General features: G+C 45.5%; 1 protein-coding gene across 1 annotated transcript; it reads right to left on the reverse strand.

Annotated features, from left to right (window-relative positions):
• Positions 1 to 1,906: 1,906 nt before the first annotated feature.
• Positions 1,907 to 22,065, reverse strand: COPS7B (COP9 signalosome subunit 7B). The gene is made up of 7 exons (XM_028105271.2): positions 21,982 to 22,065; positions 20,163 to 20,340; positions 15,141 to 15,216; positions 12,160 to 12,248; positions 9,921 to 10,123; positions 6,920 to 7,025; positions 1,907 to 3,156 (listed from the first exon to the last, which is right to left on the reverse strand). The coding sequence occupies exons 2-7, from the start codon at positions 20,322 to 20,324 to the stop codon at positions 2,998 to 3,000; spliced, it is 795 nt and encodes a 264-aa protein (XP_027961072.1). The 5' UTR covers positions 20,325 to 20,340; positions 21,982 to 22,065; the 3' UTR covers positions 1,907 to 2,997.
• Between the last annotated feature and the right edge of the window lie 37 nt (positions 22,066 to 22,102).

Below are 22,102 nucleotides of genomic sequence, written 5' to 3' on the forward strand. Positions count from 1 at the left end.
CAAAAGTGTTTGAAGTCTCAGGCTGTTAGAATAATGACTCTAATTATAAGAACTGGAACATGATTTGGTTTCCAGCAACCCAGCACATCAGATAGAGAAACCAGCAAATACGTAGTATATCACAAGCTGTTAATCATCTTAGAATCTTTGGTCACCACCCCCATTTTCTGTAATTCAAAAGTATGGGGTGAAGGGGAGAGCCTCCCATTAGCAGTGGCCATCTCAGATTTGAAACACAAGAACAGCCTATACTCGGGGCTCTGACTACCTCCCTAATGTTACCCAAGCAGGAACCAGAAGGCCTCTCATTTGGACAGACAGTAAAGACCAGAGGACTTCAGGAAGCCAACAGCTTAAAAAAGGCAGCTAGAGGCACTGCTCCCTAGCTAATGCTGCTTAATGCTGCAGTGTCTCCTTCCTAAGATGTTGCCCTATTGATGAGGACACCTCTCCTGAACACTGGAAGTAAAACACCTATGCATATTTCAGACAGCCCAGCCATCAGAACATGGCAGATGGGGAACCCAACAGAGCAATGAACATCCCAGCTGCCCCCACAATTCCTAGAGCCCCAGCCCCATCCACCCTGATTCCTTACAAAGTGGCTAAGTGGGTTTGGGGAGCAGAGACTGTGGTGTGTTGGGTGTCAGTTAAAAGCAAGATGAGCCCTCAGAGGAACAAGCAGGTAAAAGGATGCCAAAGGCCCATCTGGGGAGCAGACTAATTTTAGTATATGTACTGCTTAAGCGAGCACATGGGGACCCAACTAAATTAGACTGTAACACAGAGAAGATGGCAGGATGCATGAGCCAGGAGACCTAGGAGCCTGCTTGCACTTACAGTCAGAGTACTTTGAGTCTCTGAATCCCCTTTTCTCATATGTAAAGTGAGAACCCTTACAGCCTGAGGAGATTGTTTTGAGTGGATGGGATTCAGTGGCTTATTATACATGAAGACACTTTATAGAGCACTTCACAAATGTGTTCTTAGTACTGCCATTACTATTTTTAAGGAAGCAAGCAGCAGAACCATAAAGAAGATGAACCTAAAGCTCCTCAGGGCCCTGGGGCAGTCAAACAAGTGGTCACACATTTCACACAAGTCAAGCCAGGCTTCCTAGTCTGCTCCCCAGTGCGAAAGATAAGGATGAAAAACCAGTTGCCAAGAGTGACAGTGCCTGTTTTAGGTCTAGAAAGTATAGCTGTAAAAACCTACAAGGCTGGGAGGTGTTTTTGAGAAACAGATAATGTTTCCAAAAATGTCCTCAAAGTGTGTTCCACTAGATAGTAGATAGTTCCACAAGAAGAATTTGGCGGTGAAATCAGTGTGGGAATAGGCTTCCTCACCCAGGCCTTTTCGGAGACCTTAAAATGAATTTCCAATGAGGATGTGGGATGTAGGATGTGTGAAATTTATTTAACAACAGAACCCCTTTTCCACAGAGCATCTGTCAAGGGGTTTCATGAAACATAATTTGGGAGTTAAACTCTCTAGTTGAGTGTAAGGTTATATGGGCACACGGACCGGGTGAAAAGGGAAACAATACTTTGTTGACATTCAATCCACAGTCAACACCTGCTGGACAGTTTGGAAAAAGGAGAAACCCATTTTTTATCCATGGAACAGAAAGAGTGTCACATTCTCCCTGAACCACCCTAATCCCAGACCCTCCAGATCCACCAGCTACACAACCCTGCACTCCACAGTCACATACATTAAATCTACACTTTTATTTTTTGTTCTAAAATGTGCTTTTTCTCTCATTGAACTTTAATTATCAGTTCAGGACCTCCACCTCACCTTAAAAAAACACACACACACACACACACACACACAAACACACAGACCACCCTCCAACCAGGTGAAAAATCACCGGCGATTAGTTTAACAAATATTGACACGAGGGGGAAAAAAAGCATGTTGAAATGTATTAGAATCAGAACCTGTACAAAAAAAAAAAAAATTAAAATATAACCTGAAACTGTTCAAGTTCAGAAAGGCTAGTCAAGTCCTTTTCTCTTGCCAGGAGAATGCCATCATCAGAGGGCTCTGGGTCATCAGCCAAGGAGGGGTGGAAAGAGAGAGACAGAAGCAGCAGCAGGTCCTTCAGCAGACAGAGGGCCCTCAGCACGACCGTCCCCAGCTCGGACACCGCCGGGAGGGATAAAGGGTCTCAGGACAGCAAGTGTCGGCAGACAGTTCCGGGCAGCAGCTGGGGCCTTCACACTGAAAACCAGGCTGAGGAGTCGGGGGGCAGCAGGGCAGGAAGCATGGCCAGCAAAGAACACCAAACCAGAAGAAACTTCTGCCACCCAGCAGACCCGCAGCACCCTCCACGGGTGCTCAGATACGAGAGGTTAGTTAACCCAGTGCTCCTGACTAATGAGAGATTGGAGCTGGGCTTAAGAGGCTGAAAACCCGCAGGTTTAGTAAACATAGCCCAGCATCACATCCCTCCGTGGCCTGATCGGAGCTGCCAACAAGGGATAAGGCAGGAGAGGGAAAACAAAGCATTTGATACCTGGCTAGAGATCACCTGCACCAGTGTGGGTACTGTGGTACATGGGGCTGGAGAAGGCATACCCTCCTCCTCACTCAGAGAGCAGCCTCCTTCGCAGTCATCCCTGTGGGCCGGCTAAAGCTGCCTCCGGCTTATGACCAGCCTGACAAAAATGACATGGAGCAAAAGAAAAACTGGGAGGGAGACAAGCCCTTAAACAAAGACAAGAAGCTCCTGGAGGGAAGCTGGGCAGTGTCTGACCCTGTTGGGATGGCATCAGTGGAGCCCCTGAGTCTGAAGGAACAACTGGGGGAGGAGGGAGTGGGGGAGGAAAGGATTAACGGTTCTTCTGGAACAGTACCAACAGAGTGGGAGGCGCTGGTGAGGGGACGGGCAGGTCTGGAACTCACGGAAGATAGAGAGGGGAGGAAATAGGCCCTTGGTGTCCCCTCCCCACCTGACCCAGGCCTGGTGAGTACCAGCTGCCCCAGCCGGCCCTAGTGGCGGCTGGAGACCAGACCTTTCACTTTGGACATCTTCTTGGTGGGCTGCCTCTGCTCAGCGTGAGGGGGACACTCCCGTTCCGCCAATTGTTGCTCCATCTCCTGAGCCGAGGAGGCCGCGGTGGCTTTGAGTGTCTTCTTAATGTTGGTAACCTGGAGGGAGACACAGAATTAGTGTGCTGCAAGTGCAGCCTCTAAGTGCCAAAAACTCGTTGAAACTCGTTCTCACTGTACTGGGGGCCATCCAGGGAAGAAAACCCAGAAACCTCGGCAAGAAAATCTGAGATTATCTTGAGAAAGCCAGATGAGGAGAAGCAAGCAGGGGTTACTCGTAGACAATACATGGAAATAAGTCAAGCAAAAAATGGAACTAACGCTTCCTTGGTTGAAAAGAGGGAATAAGCCAGTGGAAGTGGACCATCTGGCAAAGAGGCACAACACAGCAGTGAAAGAAAGTACCAATTAAAATGGCCTTAGAAACAAAAAGGGGTTCCTAAAAACACTACAGTCAGTTAACCACTGTTCATGTATGAAACTAAAAACGTTTTCACAGGAGCTTTGGGAATACAGCCGCACGAGCCTTCCTGACTAAGCAACTAGAGGATGAACTTCAGCCACCCAAGTGACAAATGACGAAAACATAGTGTCAGGACTGGCAAAACACGATTACACCGCTTTTCAGCACACATCTCTTTACTTAACAAAGGAGGGCTCAAAATTACTTAAGCAACTTCTGAACATTTTCCACACCAAAACACACATCCTTGGTATCATCTGTGTACTGTTATTATGAATGTTTTATAATTTTTTGCTTTTCACTTATGTACAGTGCTGCTACGAACAGTCTTCTATGTTTACCTGTTCGTACTTTTGTGAATAGCACTGGAAGACATATTCCTAGAAGTGAGCTTTCCAGATCAAAGGGTTGGCACATTTTACATTTTGACAACTATTGCTATCTCGCCTTCTGAAAAGAGATACCATGTTATACTTCTACCAACTGTGCCCTGCTGTGCCTGTTTATATACGCATTCCCCAACACCAGTTCTAAAGGATCTTTTATGCTTTTGCCCCTCAGCCAGCTGAGAGGAAGGAAAAGGGGAGGAAAAGCATTGGAAAGAATAAGAGGAGATAAGGGTGCTTCCCCAGTTTGATGACCCCCGTGTTCTCTGGGAAGCAGGCAGCATTTTCTATAAAGAAAGGAGCTGTCAGGGTCAAACGTTCTCAGCAGTCAGAATTTCAGTAGCTTGAGTAAGAGGCAGTCCTAACACAGAGAAGAAACAATGCTGTGTCTAAGGCCAACACCGAGCTCCTGGAAGAGATCTATCATCCACAGAATGAGCCTTGACTAGATTAAAGCTCTTTCATTTTGGTTTTTGTTGTTTTGCGATGTAGAAACAGCCATGCCCTAAACTGCTGTCACCTCAATCAACACAACTTCCCTGAAAGGCGCATCAAAAGAGGATGGCGGGCTGGGACAGTGACTACAGAGGGCATCCTAAGTCAAGTGTGGCTTCACCCAGTGTCCTGCCAGTCCAAGACGTGCCATCTCAGGGCACCTGCGTGGCTCAGTCGGGTGAACGTCTGCCTTCGGCTGAGGTCATGATCTCGGGATCCTGGGATCAAGCACCGAGTCGTTGGGCTCCCTGCTCAGCAGGAAATCTGCTTCCCCCTCTCCCTCTGCCCCTTTGTTCTTGGTAGATTTGTTTTCTTTTCAAATCAACAAACAGCTTTCTATGTGCCTTTTGCTGGGGAATGATCAGCATCCTATACGAAGTACCCTAATTATACATTTACTGAATGGAGAACAGACAAGGCTCTGTGTTTTGACCATGCTCCCTCTCGTCCCATAATGGTCTGTTCCAGGTTTTCTAGAAGACTGTTAAGACAGTAGATTGTTTTTTTTTTTAAGATTTTGTTTATTTATTTGAGACAGCGAGAATGAGAGAGAGAGAGAGCACATGAGAGGGGGAAGGTCAGAGGGAGAAGCAGACTCCCCGCTGAGCAGGGAGCCTGATGCAGGACTCAATCCCGGGACTCCAGGATCATAACCTGAGCCGAAGGCAGTCGCTTAACCAACTAAGCCACCCAGGCGCCCCAAGGCAGCAAATTGTTTTAATTGGTGGTGGAGGTGGCCTTGGTCTTTTCCTCAAATTTCTTTCTCTCAAATTTAATCAAATTATTACCGCCACCTGGTGGCAGCATCAGGCTCTGCCAGCAGAGTAACCACAGCTGTGGTTTTCCAACAGTAGGCCTCTGATAACAAATCCATGTGCACCGACTCTCTCTTTCTTTGTAATAACCGTAATTTAAGAGCCCACACTGTTCTCTAAGCATTGGTCATGGCTCACCATTAGTCAGTGCCTTCTTTCATCAGATGCCATTTGTCACGGAAATAAACTTGAACCATTCAAAATTCTGAAATTAACATCATTCATTTTTGCTAGTGAGCACAATCCGAGCCCCCCCACCTACCACACAATTAGCAACAGTCTGGGCACAGTGGGGCCGCCAGCAGTGATCAGGCTCCTCTCCAGCTACCCATCAGGTTAAAGATGGTTTGCTTTACATAGGCTACCCCAGCTCAGTGGGTGTGTTTCACCCCCAAACTTCATTCGTTTCTACAGTTTAATTTATAGGGAAGAAATCAATGGATAGGAGAGAGTGGTTTGCCCTTCCGACTTTGCTCAGACATCAATCCCAGCTCAGAGAAGAGGCCACAATATCCCAGATGAGGATTACACAGCTTTTCAGAGAAGCAGCAGGCTTACTGTCCTAAATGTATTTGTCATTTAGCTAATTAGCTAAATTTTAGCTTGTGCTAAATTAAATGTAGTTCAAACTTCTTTGGTTAGAAGTAGGGTTAAAAATTAAACAATGCACTGAACATTCAGACTTATGTACATATATGTACGTAGGGATGTGTGTATATCCAAAATAAATGTGTTCTAGTTCATGAAAAGTGGAGTTCAGCAATCCACAGACACACAAAAATATTCAGTATAACAAACAATGTGAGCATCTACTATGGTTAGGCATGTGACAAGAAGCTGGTCTTACAAAGATAATTAAGACAGGTTTTATTCTCAAGGAGTACATATAACAGAGTAAGGGAAATCCTCAGATTTCACAAATCCCCCTTTGAAGGGCATATCTACTTTTCTTTTGTTTCTTAAGAACGTTAACTCTGGGTCCCATTCTGCCATATTCCTGGACACACGACTTAGAAAACTCGTTAAATACCATGAACACTTCAAGCTCTATCATATCAGAAAAGAACTTCCAATGCTACAATTTTTAGCTTATGGCTCTGAATTCTGAGGTTGCAAGTCACCAGGCCACAAGCACACGAGCTCCCATTAACCCGAAGGCTAGAACCTGTGTTTTGAGGGGCTAATCGTGTCCGGAACAACTAGGTGTCACTAAAACCATAATAACACACTTTCACTTGCATTTCATCTGCCAAATGTTTCCCCTTCCTTCCTTTTTCAACATGAAATCTATCATGCATGTTAAAAGGTTATAACACACACGCGTAGCTTAAAGAATAAAATGCACACAGTGCACCTACCACACAGCTTCAGCAGCAGAACAGAACCAAGGCCTTGAACCTGCCCCACTGCATCACCCCCTTCACCCATCTTTAAGACCCACCCCAAACTCATTTCTTTTGCTCTACAGCTGCAAAGTACATGTATACCGTGGAATGACAACATTCTCCGCTCTCCGAGCCCGCTCACCCTCTGGCAACCAGGAATCAGAAAGGAGACAGAGAGCATGAAAAGTAAGGATCACATCATCCGCATCTGTACCCCACTAGCCTGGTGCCTGTTTGTTAGTGGCTGCTGCGCCTACACCAAGAAAATGAAGGAGCAAACAGGGATTCCCCGGAGCAGGTAACAGATGTCCTCCTTACCTCCGCCTCTACCTGCTGCTGAGTTCGGCTGTGGTTCTCCTTGTACTGGTTGGCTCGCAGAACTTGCTGTTCGATGCCTAGCAGAACCGCTTCGCAGCCATCGCACCTACAACGGAGATAACCAGCCCTGAGCCACAGAAAGGACTGGGAGCTCTCCTCCAGCCTCCAAAACCTCTCTCCCCAACACCCGATAGGGACTTCCTTTAACACCCTGTCTGCCAAGGAAGGCTCCTGCCCTTCACTCCTTCCAAGACCAGTATTTCTGAATATGTAACACAGGGCACCTGGAGACAAACATGGAGGATGTGGGATGGTTTCCTAGAACACAGCTTGAATGTCAACCTTTGTATCCCATGGGAAAGTTTCACAGACTGTACCCCCAAGGGAATTAAGACAGACTTTACAGGTGGCACGGATTCACCACTTTTCTCAACAGAAAAATGATTTTCTATAAGCATCCAATTTTTTTTTAAGATTTTTTTTTTTTTTTTTTTTTTTAAAGAGAGAGAGAGAGAAACAGCATGAGAGCGGAGAAGGTCAGAGGGAGAAGCAGGCTCACCACTGAGCCGGGAACCTGATGTGGGACTCGATCCCAGGACTCCGGGATCATGACCCGAGCTGAAGGCAGTTGCTTAACCAACTGAGCCACCCAGGCGCCCTAAGATTTTTAAAAATGTATTTATTTGACAGAGAGAGAGAGAGCACAAGTAAGGGAAGCAGCAGAGGGAGAGGAAGAAGCAGGCTCCCCACTGAGCAGGAAGCCCAATGAGGAGATTGATCCAAGGACCCCGGGATCATGACCGGAGCCAAAGGCAGACGCTTAACCGATTGAGTCACCCAGGCGCCCCTAAAAGCATCCTATTTTAAAAACTGCCCCTTTTCTCAGAAGTTTATTACTTCTGGGACGCCTGGGTGGCTCAGTCAGTTGAGCACCCAGCTCTTGATTTTTTTTTTTTAGATTTAATTTATTTATTTGAGACAGAGAGAGAGCACAAGCGGGGAGGAGGGTCAGAGGGGGAGGGAAAAGCAGACTCCCTGCTGAGCAGGGAGCCCAATGCAGGTCTCAATCCCAAGACCCTGAGATCATGACCTGAGCAGAAGGCAGACACTTAACGAGCTGTGCCACTCAGGCGCCCCCTCCGGCTGTTGATTTAGGCTCAGGTCATGATCTGAGGTCCTGGGATTGAGCCCTGCATGGGGCTCCATGCTCAATGCAGTCTGTTTGTCCCTCTACCTCTGCTCCTCCCCCTGCTCACACACACTTAATAAATAAAATCTTTAAAAAAAAGTTTGTTACTTCCTAATTGTCATCCCCCTCATTATTTCATTTCCCCACTTTCTGTTTTGGAAATGTTAAAACCTAAAAAAAAGTTGAAAGAATAGTACAATGAATACACATTTACCCTCCACCTTAAAATAAGTAATTGCAAACATTCTGTCATATTTGGAGTACTGCTCTACCGAACAATTTTGTTTCAAATCTAACTCCAGTGCTTCAACACAAGCTTTAAGAGTCTGTACTGCTAAACATCCTGGGATGGCGTTAGGATGGCACCTCTGGGTAGAAACACAACGAAGCCAGACTCGGGGCATGAAAACAGCATCAGTCATCTCAAAGATGGAGTAAGGCAGCCGACACAGGAGGACTGGAGGCCTAGATTTCTGTGCCAGGGCACTTTCACGCAAGGGGTGTTTTCTAAGTTTATTTCCTATTTATTCTGATTGAACACTTTTAAATCTTTTGAAAGTTCCTGCCTGTGTCAGATGTTGTAAAGGGAAGGTGTTTGAGGCCACACTTGGGACAGAACCTGGGGTAAGGAGTGGACAGTACATGCCCTGGGGTCCAATAGTAGCTGAAGGGGAGGGACACTTGGCAGGGTCTGGACAGGGGGTCAGGGAGTCAAAGCTGGGCCACTCATGCCTGAAATGTTTCAGTCTATTTTAAAGAAGACAATTTCCCTAACCCTCTGCACAAAGCTTGCCTGCTCTGCTTCATGATTTCCAACAACACCATGTGCCTGCCTGGGAACATGCTCTCCTCACCTCCAACTCTCACTAACCCAGCCCTCCTTCAAAACTCAGCTAAAATCTCTTCTCCAACTAGGCTCATTCTGGCTTTATAAGCTCCAAATCATTTTAATAACTCCGTAACAAATCCTTGTAGAATGTCCAAAGCTCTTGCAAACATCAAATTCCATTAAAATAGAGAACATGCAAAAAAAAAAACAAAAATAAAATAGAGAACATGCAAATGTCCCACTTTTATTTTTTTAAGATTTTATTTATTTATTTGACAGAGAGAGACACAGCGAGAGAGAGAACAGAAGCAGGGGGAATGGGAGAGGGAGAAGCAGGCTCCCCACTGAGCAGGGAGCCCAATGCAGGGCTCGATCCCAGGACCCCGGGATCATGACCTGAGCCGAAGGCAGACACTTAACAACTGAGCCACCCAGGTGCCCCACAAATGTCCCACTTCGTTTTATATACCAGAATATGGTTATCAAACAGTCTGTGTGTGCATCTGTGTTCCAACTTAGAATAACCCACTCCTTCTCTTCACTATTCCTCACAATGTTTTACCAACACTAGCCCAAAGTTACTGACACTGAACGTGAGTTCTCATATCCACAGAATCTGATCAACACTAACTTCCTGAGCTTGGTCAAACTCAGACGCTGAGTTTGGAAAGCACTGGATCCATGTCACATGGCTAGGCTTCAGAGGCTCCACCTGCCAAGCCTGCTATTAAACAGCCCCCCCGCTGTAGCAGGATGAGAACTATTTTACCACTAAGGCCCTGGGAGGCCTGCAGGGATTCCTGCTGCCACACAGCTCTGGTCACAAATGCAGCCCCACTCCCTGGCTTACTGTCCTAAGGCTCCAGCTCCCAAGCAGCCCCAGCTGATACTGGGAGACAACATTTCCCGAAGCAGAGGCACAGAGGGCACGCCGTATGTCCCCCTCCCTAACGAGGGGGGACCCCTCCTTCTTTCAGTCTCACCATTCATGCAAGGTCTTGACAATATTATTGATATCCTTCTTTCGGATGTCACGGCCAATGCAGAAATCCACTTCCAGCAGCTGGTTTCGCTGGTCCAGCTTCCCCTGGATGATGTCAGTGTACACAGCCTCAATGATGAGGTCTTCCAGTTCCCGGAGATTCCGCATCTCCAGGTCCCTCAGCAGCACGGAGTAGGGGATACACTGCAGATAAAGCCATGTGATATTTACAAAAACCACTGACAAGCGCTAAAGAAAATGCAGGTGTACACCTGTCTCAAGGGTTTGGGAAATGCAGTCTGGTGGTAATTATTAATAACTCTGGCAACAAGACATAGATAAATGTGAGCTGTGAGACCTATGGGACTGAAACAAGACCCACAGCATCTAGGAATGCATTCTCCTAGATTCTCTACCTCCTGGACTTCACCCAGCCTTTAGTTTTGATGTTGTGAAGCACTCTTAGTGTCCCAGAAGAGAAAGGGAAATACTCGGTGTGTGCCACTCTACCACCTTCTGGAAGCTTGCAGACTTGACATAAAATGCCAGATCATCATAAAACTCCCACACAATTTCAGACACTGAAGAGGAGAACTGGCTGCCTGCCCAGGAGAGCACAAGCAAAAAAATCTGCAGGCTAACATATGTACAGGTGGCCAGGGGGGTACTGCCAACTCAGGGGTCATCCCGAAGTTTACATCTGTTTTCTCAGACTCTTACAACCAATGTCAATTCCCCAACAGCAGTCCCTTATTGGGCTATACCAACATTTTACATTTATCTAAGACAACTCTATATCTAAATATCTAGTTTTCTGGACACATCACTACTAATTTGGAGGTTAATACAGCAATCAAATCTCAAAAACAGACAGGACGAAGAGGTATACAAACAAGAAAATAACAGCAAACATACCTAGAGGGGTTTTCTATGACTAAAGGTCTGAAACTCAGGGATGTAGATAGGCTTATAATGACAGGTTGCAGAGATAAGGAAAAAAGTTACTCCTACTCTTTGCTACACTTGGGAAGTCCATGATCAGGCCAAAAAAAAAGGGGGGGGGTCAAGTCCTCATTTCCTAAGAAAACAGGCCTCCCACCTGAAATGCCAGGCTGAGAATCAGAAATTTGTTATTAGACCAGGGAAAATGATCTCAGCAACTGAAATGGCAATGCAAGAACAAATCTACATCTCTCAAGCTCAGTCACGGGAGGGGAAATGCAAAGGGCAAACCTCCAAAGCCCCACAGAAACTTAGACAGTTATGCTGGGATTGGGCAGAGAGCCAAAATCAACTGTAAATTAACCAAATCTGGATCTTCTTTGTTAATGGCTACGAGAAGCTGGCTGCAAGGCCTCTTCTAAATGGAGTGGGGCAGAGGACTAAGAGATACGATGGAGTGGTTATCTTACAGAAGGTTAGCGTCTAAAGAGAGCATGTAAGGCAAAAATCCTGATTAAGATAATTAAGTTTGACAACCCCCAGAAGAAGGCAGCATGTTAAAAATCTAGCTCTTGGGGCGCCTGGGTGGCTCAGTCGTTAAGCGTCTGCCTTCAGCTCAGGTCATGGTCCCAGGGTCCTGGGATTGAGCTCCACATCGGGCTCCCTGCTCCGTGGGAGGCCGGCTTCTCCCTCTCCCACTCCCCCTCTTGTGTTCCTGCTCTTGCTAACTCTCTGTCAAATAAATAAATAAAATCTTTAAAAAAATAAACAAATAAAAATAAAAATCTAGCTCTCGGGGCACCTGGGTGGCTCAGTCGTTGAGCGTCTACCTTCGGCTTGGGTCGTGATTTCGGGGTCCTGGGATCAAGCCCCGCGTCTGGCTCCCTGCTCGGTGGGGGTCCTGCTTCTCCCTCCCCCACTCCCCCTGCTTGTGTTCCCTCTCTTGCTGTGCCTCTCTCTGTCATATGAATAAATAAAATCTTTAGGCAAAGTTTTCCCATCTGAAAAACTACCTATCTTGAAACAGCAGTCTCCCTTTGGTATGGCAAAATGCTCACACCAAGTGAGTTACTGCGGCATACCAGAACTGAGACCTGCTGATTCACAAGGTCTCCTGGGCATACTTTTCCTGAATGAAATGGTGAATAATTATCTACACTATTTTAATGGTTATCTTTATCTCTGTTGTCCTTTGCCAAGCCAATTTTATGCATCCATGGTATGACGACTATGCACAGCTGGGAGCTCGTGCACCGAAGCCAGTGAGGAGCGAGACAGGAAGAGGTTCGGCACTGTACCTTCATTCTCGACGCCAAGCTCACGATGGTAAGGTGTTTCAGCTTGTTCTGTTGAGCTGTGCTCAGTTCTGGCAGGCTCTCCTTGTTGGCTGCTCAGTCCCACCCACCACAAAAATCAAAACACAAAATAAAATTAGAATTTCTTTATGGAATAAGCTCACCAACTCCCCACACCAAATCTGTTGATTCACTGTCATGACTCTGCACTTATTCATGAGGCAAATGTTCCATGAGCACCTCCTGTCTTCTCTGGAAGACGATGTGCTCCTGAAAAGCCAGGCATGAATGCACAAAATGATGGGATACTATCTGTGCCCTGTGTGACATTCAACCAAGGTCAGCATGTCTTCGCTGGGAATCTGTTATGTGCAATGCACTGTCTTAAGTGATTCAGGGAAGTCAAGGATAGATAAGATGGGGGCGCCTGGGGGGCTCAGTCGTCAAGCGTCTGCCTTCGGCTCAGGTCATGGTCCCAGGGTCCTGGGATCGAGCCCCGCATCGGGCTCCCTGCTCCACGGGAAGCCTGTTTCTCCCTCTCCCACTCCCCCTGCTTGTGTTCCCTCTCTCGCTGTGTCTCTCTCTGTTAAATGAACTTAAAAAAAAAAAGGATAGATAAGATGGACCTTGCCAGGGCTGCTGCACTACACAACCCCAGGGATAATAACCACAGATTTGTGCAACTCGAGGGCCTTGGACTTATCCTCGGTCTTACAACTGAGTATTTGACAGCTACAGGTGCAAGACAGAACGACCAGAAGAAAGATACCAACTACCAGGAGCAAGCAAGAGGCTGAGGAAGACAGGGGAGACAGGAGAGAAAAGGAAAGAACTAGAGAAACAGAGAGAGCAGGTGAGCATGATCACCTTGGAAGGGACAGGAAAGAAAAAGAAAGATGGAGTTTGAGCTAAGCCTTAAAGAATGGGCAAAATTTTAGTACTAACAGTAATGATAACAAGGGCAATGGCAGCAGCCGCAGGGCACATGTACACACACACCCACTCAGTCCTCACAGCAACCTCGAAAGACAGATCCAAACGCCTTCAATTCCTTATCCTGGATTCCAAAAAGGTGAATCCAAGCTGACTTTTTTTCTTGGGCATGCTGCTGAAATTCATCTGGTGGCAATTCCTGACCTCAACTGAAGCAGGCTTTTAATCCCACTTGTTGTACAACTTCATTTGTTTTGCTGCAAAACCGTGGATGTGTTTTCATCAGGTGCTGTCCACATCTTGGAGGTGTTACATATTACCTCTTTAGAGTCCCCAAAATTCTAAATTCTGAAGTATCTAGCCCAAGGAGTGCAGGTAAAGGATTGTGGACCTCTATTATTACTCCCATCTTACAGATAAGGACACTGAGGTACAGAAGATTAATTTGCCAAAGGACACACAAGTAGTGGAAGTGGAGCTAGAATATAATTCAGGCAGTCTGGTTCCAGAGTCTGTGCAATGTTGTCCCTTTAGTGAGGATGGAAACAGAAGACACATTCACTGGAACAAAGCAAAGGTCAGAAAAAACTAACACGTGGCAAACTGTCCAGATGACACAGCACAGGGTAGGTTCAAGTGACCAGGAGGAAAGAAAGGGAAAAAGAAGTCTGGGATATAGTAGGGAAGGCCCTGAGTCATACCATTAAAGTAAACTAGCAGGCCTTTGTCATACCAACAAAAACTAAGGAAGCCAAACAAAAATGGCTTGGGTGGAAGGTAAGTTAGTATTTAGACATGCATTCACCTCATTCCTGATACTTGAGATCCTAATATAAAATAATTCAAAAGATCAGGGCCCCTGTCTGGCTCAGTCAGTGAAACATGCGACACTTGATCTTGGGGTCGTGAGTTCGAGCCCCATGTTGGATGTGGAGATGACTTAAAAATAAAATCTTAAAAAAATAAAATAAAAGAAAGAAAGAAAGAGTCAAATGACCTATAAAACAGAATGGGCTGAATATGGAGTTTTAGATTACAGAATGTTAAAATGACTACAAAGATGTAAAACATGGACAAATGCCTATGAAATAAGTGAGAAAAGATACAATATCGTATACATAACTGAATGACACCTACATGATAAAAAACACAAAAGGGAGAAGTCCAGCAACATAATGCTGTTAAGTAGTTTAATGGTGATATAACTATGAGTGACTTTGTGTCCTATTTTCCAAATTTTCATCAATATAGTGACATTATTCTGATAATATTTAAAACACTTAAGTACTGGGGTGCCTGGGTGGCTCAGTCGTTAAGCGTCTGCCTTCAGCTCAGGTCACGATCCCAGGGTCCTGGGATTGAGCCCCGCATTGGGCTCCCTGCTCCGCGGGAAGCCTGCTTCTCCCTCTCCCACTCCCCCTGCTTGTGTTCCCTCTCTCACTGTGTCTCTGTTAAATAAATAAATCTTTTAAAAAAATAAAATAAAATAAAACACTTAAGTACTTTACAACTGGGTATTCTGACACTTCACAACGTTTCAAGTGTTCTACAAACACCAAGCCTCAAGAATCTCACCTAGAAAACAAATAAGGACTATATTTACACATGAGCATAAACATAGTCCCCCTTTTACCCACAGAGAAATAAAGCGTGAGAAGGTAAAGACCTCATGTGAGGGGCGCCTGGGTGGCTCAGTTGTTAAGCATCTGCCTTCGGCTCAGGTCATGATCCCAGGGTCCTGGGAGCAAGTCCCGCATTGGGCTTCCTGCTCAGTGGGGAGCCTGCTTCTCCCTCTCCCACTCCCCCTGCTTGTGTTCCCTCTCTCGCTGTCTCTCTCTCTCTGTCAATTAAATAAATAAAATCTTAAAAAAAAAAAAAAAAAGACCTCATGTGAGGTCACCTACAGTGCTCAGTAAAGTGGGAAACAGCCAGGTCAGAAAGTTCCCACCCCATGCTTTCTATCCCAGACCTCAGTGATCCTCATGGAGGCAATATGTCCAAATAGAGTGACATAATTAAGAAAAGTCTTTGGAAGATTTTAGCCAACTCACCTATGTAATCTGGGTATGTTCCATAGGCAAACAGATTCAGCAACTGCAAATATGCAGCATTAGCTCCTTCTGCAAGCTGAGGAGGGAAAAAAATAAATCAAACAGTTCATGGACCAAGCTGTCTACCAATCACTGCAGTGTTCAAGCAAAGGGTGATGATCATCAGCCACAGTTGACTGTTTTACTAGATGGTCCCTGAGGTCCCTTCCAACTCTGATTCTTTGGGAAAAAAATAAATAAGATTTATTTAATTTTAAATTTAATTTTTCTCTCTCAGGAATACACATTTTACACTCCACATAGCATGCCTAAGCAACTGCTTTTGTCACACACACGCACACACAGCAGTTAAGTATTGGGAGCAGTTCAGGTTTTCTTAGAATTTCCTTGCCATTGGGATGCCTGGGTGGCTCAGTTAAGTGTCTGCCTTCAGCTCAGGTCATGATCCCAAGGTCCCGGGATCAAGTCCCACGTTGGGCTCCTTGCTCAGCAGGGAACCTGCTTCTCCCTCTGCCCACCGCTCCCCGATTGTGCGCTCTCTCGCTCACAAATAAATAAAATCTTAAAAAAAAAAAAAAAAAAGAGCTTCCTTCCCATTAAGACAAAGACTGGGGGGGTACCTAGGTGGCTCATTAGGTTAAGCATCTGACTCTTGATTTCGGCTCAGGTCATGATCTCAGGGACCTGGGATCAAGCCCCACATTCGACTCCATGCTCAGTGGGGAGTCTGCTTGAGGATTCTCTCTCCCTCTGCCCTTCCCCCCTAAAATAAATAAGTCTTAAAAAAACACACACACACGGGGCACCTGGGTGGCTCAGTCGGCTAAGCATCTGCCTTCAGCTCAGGTCATGATCCCAGGGTCCTGGGATTGAGCCCCGCATTGGACTCCCCGCTCAGCAGGAGCCTGCTTCTCCCTCTCCTGCTCCCCCTGCTTGTGTTCCCTCTCTCCCTGTGTCTCTCACTGTCAAATAAATAAATAAAATATTTTAAAACACACACACACACACACACACACACACACACACACACACACAACAAAAAAACGAGGACTGGAGCAGCCTTGTCTACACACCGGGTTGGCAGGTATAACACAAGCCACTACCAGTCCAAACTGAATAAAGTGTAGGGTAGGTTCCAAGTTTCAGCACTACATGAATAGTATGAGTGCTGGGAGAGATTAGCACAGCATAAAGTGTGACAGAACAGCCCACATGGGACTGGGAACTACAATATCAGGCAGTCCCAAATAAAAATGTTCATGAAAATTACTTATTCCTTAAAAAAAAAAAATTACTTATTCCTCACTAATGTGGATGGCAAAGAGCCATCTGTAGAAGTAAAACAAAAAGAGATACTGTTCTGCCTGGAACTTCTCTGCTCTGTTGTCAGTTAACTGGGTGTTTCTTTTACTCACAAATATGTACCCATTACTCTTCCAATTTATCAAACTCCATAAAGTAGTATTACCCAAGCAGTATTCTGTGGATGCCAATAGTAACACTACTTAATTTAAACCATCTTTTATTTTTTTTAATTTTTTTATTAACATAATATATTATTTGTTTCAGGAGTACAGGTCTGTGATTCATCAGTCTTACACAACTCACAGCGCTCACCATAGGACATACCCTCCCCAATGTCCATCACCCAGCCACCCCATCCCTCCCACCCCCACCACTCCAGCAACCTTCAGTTTGTTTCCTGAGATTAGGAGTCTCTTATGGTTTGTTTCCCTCTCTGTAAACCATCTTTTAAAAAGAAGTTTCCAAGGGGCACCTGGGTGGCTCAGGTGGTTAAGCGTCTGACTCTTGATTTCAGCTCAGGTCATGATCTCACGGTCATGAGATCGAGCCCCACATCAGGCTCCACACTGGGCATAGAGCCTGCTTAAGATTCTATTCCTCTCAGGGGGTGGGAGGATGGGTTAGCCTGGTGATGGGTATTAAAGAGGGCACGTTCTGCATGGAGCACTGGGTGTTATGCACAAACAATGAATCATGGAACACTACATCAAAAACTAATTATGTAATGTATGGTGATTTACATAACAATAAATTTTTAAATTTAGTGTGTTGTTAACATAATAAAAAAATTTTAAAAAAAGATTCTTTCCCTCTCCCTCCGCCCAAACCCCCCCGCTCTCTCTTTAAAATAAATAAATAAATCTTTTTAAAAAAAACTGTTTCCAGGAACTACATCTATCATTTCAGACCATTGAAAAGCAACTAGGGTTCCCAGCTCACACATGGAAAAAAACAAACCTGGGGAGATAGAGGTGATTTACTCAGCACCCCCACGAGAACTGTCTTCCTATTAACCCAGTCTACCTTCTCAGGTTATCAAGAACCTCTTGAGGTCCTAAAACAGACAAGGAAGAGACCATCAAATCTAGCCCCCACTTTTCAGACAGATAATTACAAAATTAAGCCTAAAAGACTATTTTCTTTAGAGCAGATACTCTAAAATTTCTCCCACTGGCCTAAATCAATGTCTTCCTCATTTTAATTTTCATCCATCTCCTCTCAGCCTATCTTCCATAGTTATGAAACCACTTGGCATATTCATTCAGGCTTTTCAGGAACCTGAAGGAACATATTACCCCTTTGTCATCTCTTCTGTCAAAAAAATGATGAGCTATCAAGCCATAAAAAGACATGGAGGAAATTTAAATGCATATCACTAAGTAAAAGAAGCCAATCTGAAATGGCTACATACTGTACAATTCCAACTATATGACATTCTGGAAAAGTCAAAACTAGGAAGAGGGTAGAAAGAGCAATGGTTGCCAGGGATTAAGAGGGGAAGGAGGGATGAATAGGTGGAACACAGGATTTTTAGGGCAGTGAAGCTACTCTGTATGATACTGTGATGGAGAACAATGTCATTGTACATTTATCCACACCCACAGAATGTACCACACCACGAGTGACCCCTAATGTAAATTATGTCTTTGGGTGATAATGATGTGTCAGTGTAGGTTCCACATTGGAGGGGGATACTGGTAATGGGGGAGGCTATCCATGTATGAGGGCAGGGATATATTGGAAATCTCTGTACTTTCCTCTCAGTTTTGCTATGAATCTAAAACTGCTCTAAAAAGATAAAACCTATTTAAAAAAACCTAGTTTGGGGATTTTTTTTAGATTTTATTTATTTGAGAGAGAGAAAGAGAGAGAGAGCACAAGAGGGGGGAGAGTCAGAGGGAGAAGCAGACTCCCCACTGAGCAGGGAGCCTGATGTGGAACTCAATCCCAGGACTCCAGGATCATGACCTGAGCTGAACGCAGTCGCTTAACCAACTGAGCCACCCAGGTGCCCAAAATAAACCTAGTTTTTAAAAATTTTTCCTCTCCCCGCTCAGCGGGAAGCCTGCTTCTCCCTCTCCCATTCCCCCTGCTTGTGTTCCCTCTCTTGCTATATCTCTCTCTGTCAAATAAATAAATAAAATCTTTAAAAAAAATTTAAAAATTAAAAACAAAAATAAAAATTTTTCCTCACAGGATTTCTTTTACATCTCTGGTAAAGTTTTACTAAAAGCCTACTGTGTGTCAGACTACATATTAAATGCTAAGGAAACAATGGGAAGCACAACAGACCTTACCCTTACAGAGCTTAGTCTAGCAAGCAAAGCTGGCATTAAATAAAAATTCATGGGGTGCCTGGGTGGCTCAGTCGGTTAAGCATCCGACTCTTGATTTTGGCTCAGGTCATGATCTCAGGGTTGTGAGATCGAGCCCTACATCAGGGTCCACACTGGGTGCGGAGCCTGCTTAAGATTCTCTCCCCAACCCCCTCTTAAAAAAAAAAAATCACAATTAAAATGTAAAAGTGGCTCTTTCTGTCTCCGTTTATCACAGGAAGACAAGATGATGCCAGGTCCATACATCAGCAATAGAGGGTATGGGGAACTGCTTCAGTTTCCTAATCAAGAGGAATAAGAAGATGTGCAGCAGCAGTCCCATAACCCGAAGGCCCACACCTCTGCCACAAGGGGCTGATTCACCACAAGGCTGTGGACATGGAGCCAGCAACTGGTGGCAAAGGTGTCCTAACGGTCATGAAGTGAAGAACCAGCCAGCAAAAGCCAGCCACTTCCTACATGTGGACCACCGTCGACACAAATGTCCAGGCAGCATGGTGCACACAATCCATGAGAAGCACCACACTGATCTGTGCATGGCGGCCACCCCCAGAGCTAGCGCCACCCTGGGCAGCCAGAGAGAAGCTGTGACGGTAAAGAGGAAGCTGACCCACTCTTTAAGAGCTTCTGAGCACAACGCCCAAAGCAATAAAGATGTTGCCAGACTTTTCAATCAATCAAACAATCAATATAGAAGTATCAGTCAATAAATGTAAAAGTATCCAAAGTGAGACGCAGAGGTTGAAAAGTAGTTGCTCTACATCTCTTTGTTCTACTGGGTCATTCTTCACCAATCTTCTCATTTTTAAGGCACAACAACCACAACTAGATACCCAAAGTTTCAATAACAACAATCACAAATAGAAGCAAACAAAGCAAAAAGGACTACTTCCTAGCTTTTCATGTCCAATTTTTTTACACATCCACTTAGCATAACATTGCCATTTTCAACAGGCCCAGCTCATGTTCAATAGCAACATTTTCTGCTTGGTATGTACCTGACCAATCCGTCTTGTCTATATTTGCGCTGGAGGTTTTTTGGTCCTTGCAAATGCCTGAAAGTACCTCTGTTCAACACCAGCTAGGCTTATACTCTACTTTTCTTATTTATCAGATTCAAGTGGATTTTTCCCCTATCTTTCAAATTATTAGTAACCCAATCTAATTCTACCCCAAGTTGAGATGAAAATATTGACCAAAAGGAGCCCAAAACATCATCCTTGCTCTCCTTCCTTCTTCCCCCCCAATTCCCATCCTCCCCTCAACAGCACCCCTTCACAGGTCCACAATGCTTCAGCACTGAAATTCCTTGGGAACCTGGAGAATCACGGGAAGGTTTAGAACAAAGAAGACAGAGAAATTGTTTGGAAACTGCTCTTACCTCCTGCACGTTGGCCAGCTCCAGCAGTTCTCCAAAGACATATACTCCAGGAGCCTCCAACACCTGGCTTATGAGAGCAGTAAGGGCTGAGCCACTGGTACCTTTGGCTAGTAAAATAAACTGTTCCAGGAGGTTACTTGAGGGTTTCTGTTCACCTGCCATTCTCTGGCCTTGAAATCTGTCCAAAAGAAAAGTGTTTCAACGATTCTTCCTTCTCCTTTGCAAAGTCTATGCTTATTTATTGCCAGATCAGACATCAGAATACTTTAATCTGATAGTATCCAAAAAAGAAAAACAGTCCAGATGCTATGACTACTTTGTGAGATGGGCAGGGTTCCACCTAAAGTTAAAGGGATTGTGTCCTTGCTCAGAAGTTTGAAACACACTTAGGAAAAGCCACTTCATCCCCATGTGGCCGTCTTCCAACAGCAGCACCTTCTAAGCCCTTAAACCTGACCAGATCCAAGGAAACACCCAGGAGTTTCTCAATAGCTGCTTTATATCTACCTCATTTATAGACTGTAATTAAGAAACAGAGAATTTTGCCCATACACAGAGGCAGAAGATGTAAGCAAAAGCAATCAGTTACAGCTTACAGTGTGTCATTAGAATCCCACCCACACATACAGATAAGGAAAACCACCAAAAGCAGACAAGAAAGATGTCTCATTTAATCAAAGAAGTCAACTTGAGCCTAAGAAAAGGGGGAAATCATAATGAAAGATAATCAACATATTCAAACTAAGAAAATACGTGCTGTGTAAGTCCTTGAGGAAAATCTATTTGACCTCCTATTGCTAGGTGATTTTACCGAACATGATTTCAGAATTTGTACGAAATCTCAAGAAAATAATAAAAGGATTTGACAAAACAATGAAGATACTGTATTGCCATCCTGAAGACATTAGGGGCCGAGGGTCCCTCAACTGTTAATCCAATTACACGCTGACTAAATGGGAACACACACTGCATACCTACTCTGCAGGAATCCTGTGTAAGAAAAGACTACTCGACCAAGAACGACACATTTGGGGGCAGTGTTACAAAAAGAAGAAGAGGTAAAGTGAAGAAAAGAATAATTCAAACGATAGTTTGGTGCAAGAGAAACCAAGTTTTCCTGTGGAGGCAGGCATATAGAGCAGCAGTCCTTTCACAGTATGAGAGAAACAAGCATGTCGCCTGACTTAGGGTTACCTAAGAACGTCTTGTCCGAAACAGAAAAAGTGAAGTGCTAGGGAAGAAAAGTTGCTGAGGAAGGAAGCGGAGAGATGGGGTAAGGTGGGAGAAGGCGGGAGAGAGGTGATGGAACGAAAACCTCCCTTCCAAGCGCAGACGTGTGGAGACTGAATGGAGGGGCCTGGGGTGGAGAGGGAAGAAATGAACAGAAACTTCGGTCCCTCAAAAAAATCTCGGCCTAAGGCGCCAAGCCTGTAGGCGCAAAGAGGCAAGGAGGCATTGAGAGTCGCTTTTTTCTGAAGTGGAAGGGCCGGAGGAAGCGGCCAGGGACACAGGGGAGAAGAATTCGCGTCGTGCGGGGGCGCTATTTTGATGCACAGTAGAGGGGCAAAGAGGCAGCCTTTGGGGACGGAGAAGCGATGACGGCCTCGGTTGAGGAACTGAGGGTTGCAGGCTGGGGTGGACTTCAAGGCGGGCGGCGTGCTCCAGGCAGGGCCGCGGGTGGGGAGCGAGGAGCCGCGGGGCGCGCTCCCCGGGGCGGGGCCGGCGCGGTGTGGCCGCCGGCCTTCCTGGGGACTGGCGCTAAGCCAGACGGCTGGGACAAGCCTGGCGCGCCGGGCCCCGCCCTCTCGCCGGCACCTACCTGCCCTCGCCGTCTCTCCGTCCTCTCGGTCGCTGGCTCGGCCTCCCGGCGCCTGTCCGCAGGTTGTCAAGCGTCCATGATCGGTCCGGCGTCCGACGCTTTTCTGCCTCCGCCGACCCGT

This window comes from Eumetopias jubatus, unplaced genomic scaffold (assembly GCF_037043125.1).
Source record: "Eumetopias jubatus isolate StellerSeaLion01/CBP00866 unplaced genomic scaffold, mEumJub1_p1.0 scaffold_3, whole genome shotgun sequence".
Taxonomy (NCBI): domain Eukaryota; kingdom Metazoa; phylum Chordata; class Mammalia; order Carnivora; family Otariidae; genus Eumetopias; species Eumetopias jubatus.

Bases quoted from the DNA above. Each gene is read 5' to 3' on its own strand.
- COPS7B (XM_028105271.2), bottom strand. From the start codon at position 20,324: ATGGCAGGTGAACAGAAACCCTCAAGTAACCTCCTGGAACAGTTTATT. The intron at 15,217-20,162 runs GTAAGAGCAGTT...TTCCCTCCTCAG, and splicing joins AGCTGGCCAACGTGCAGGAG to CTTGCAGAAGGAGCTAATGC. The intron at 12,249-15,140 runs GTGAGTTGGCTA...GGGACTGAGCAG, and splicing joins AACATACCCAGATTACATAG to CCAACAAGGAGAGCCTGCCA.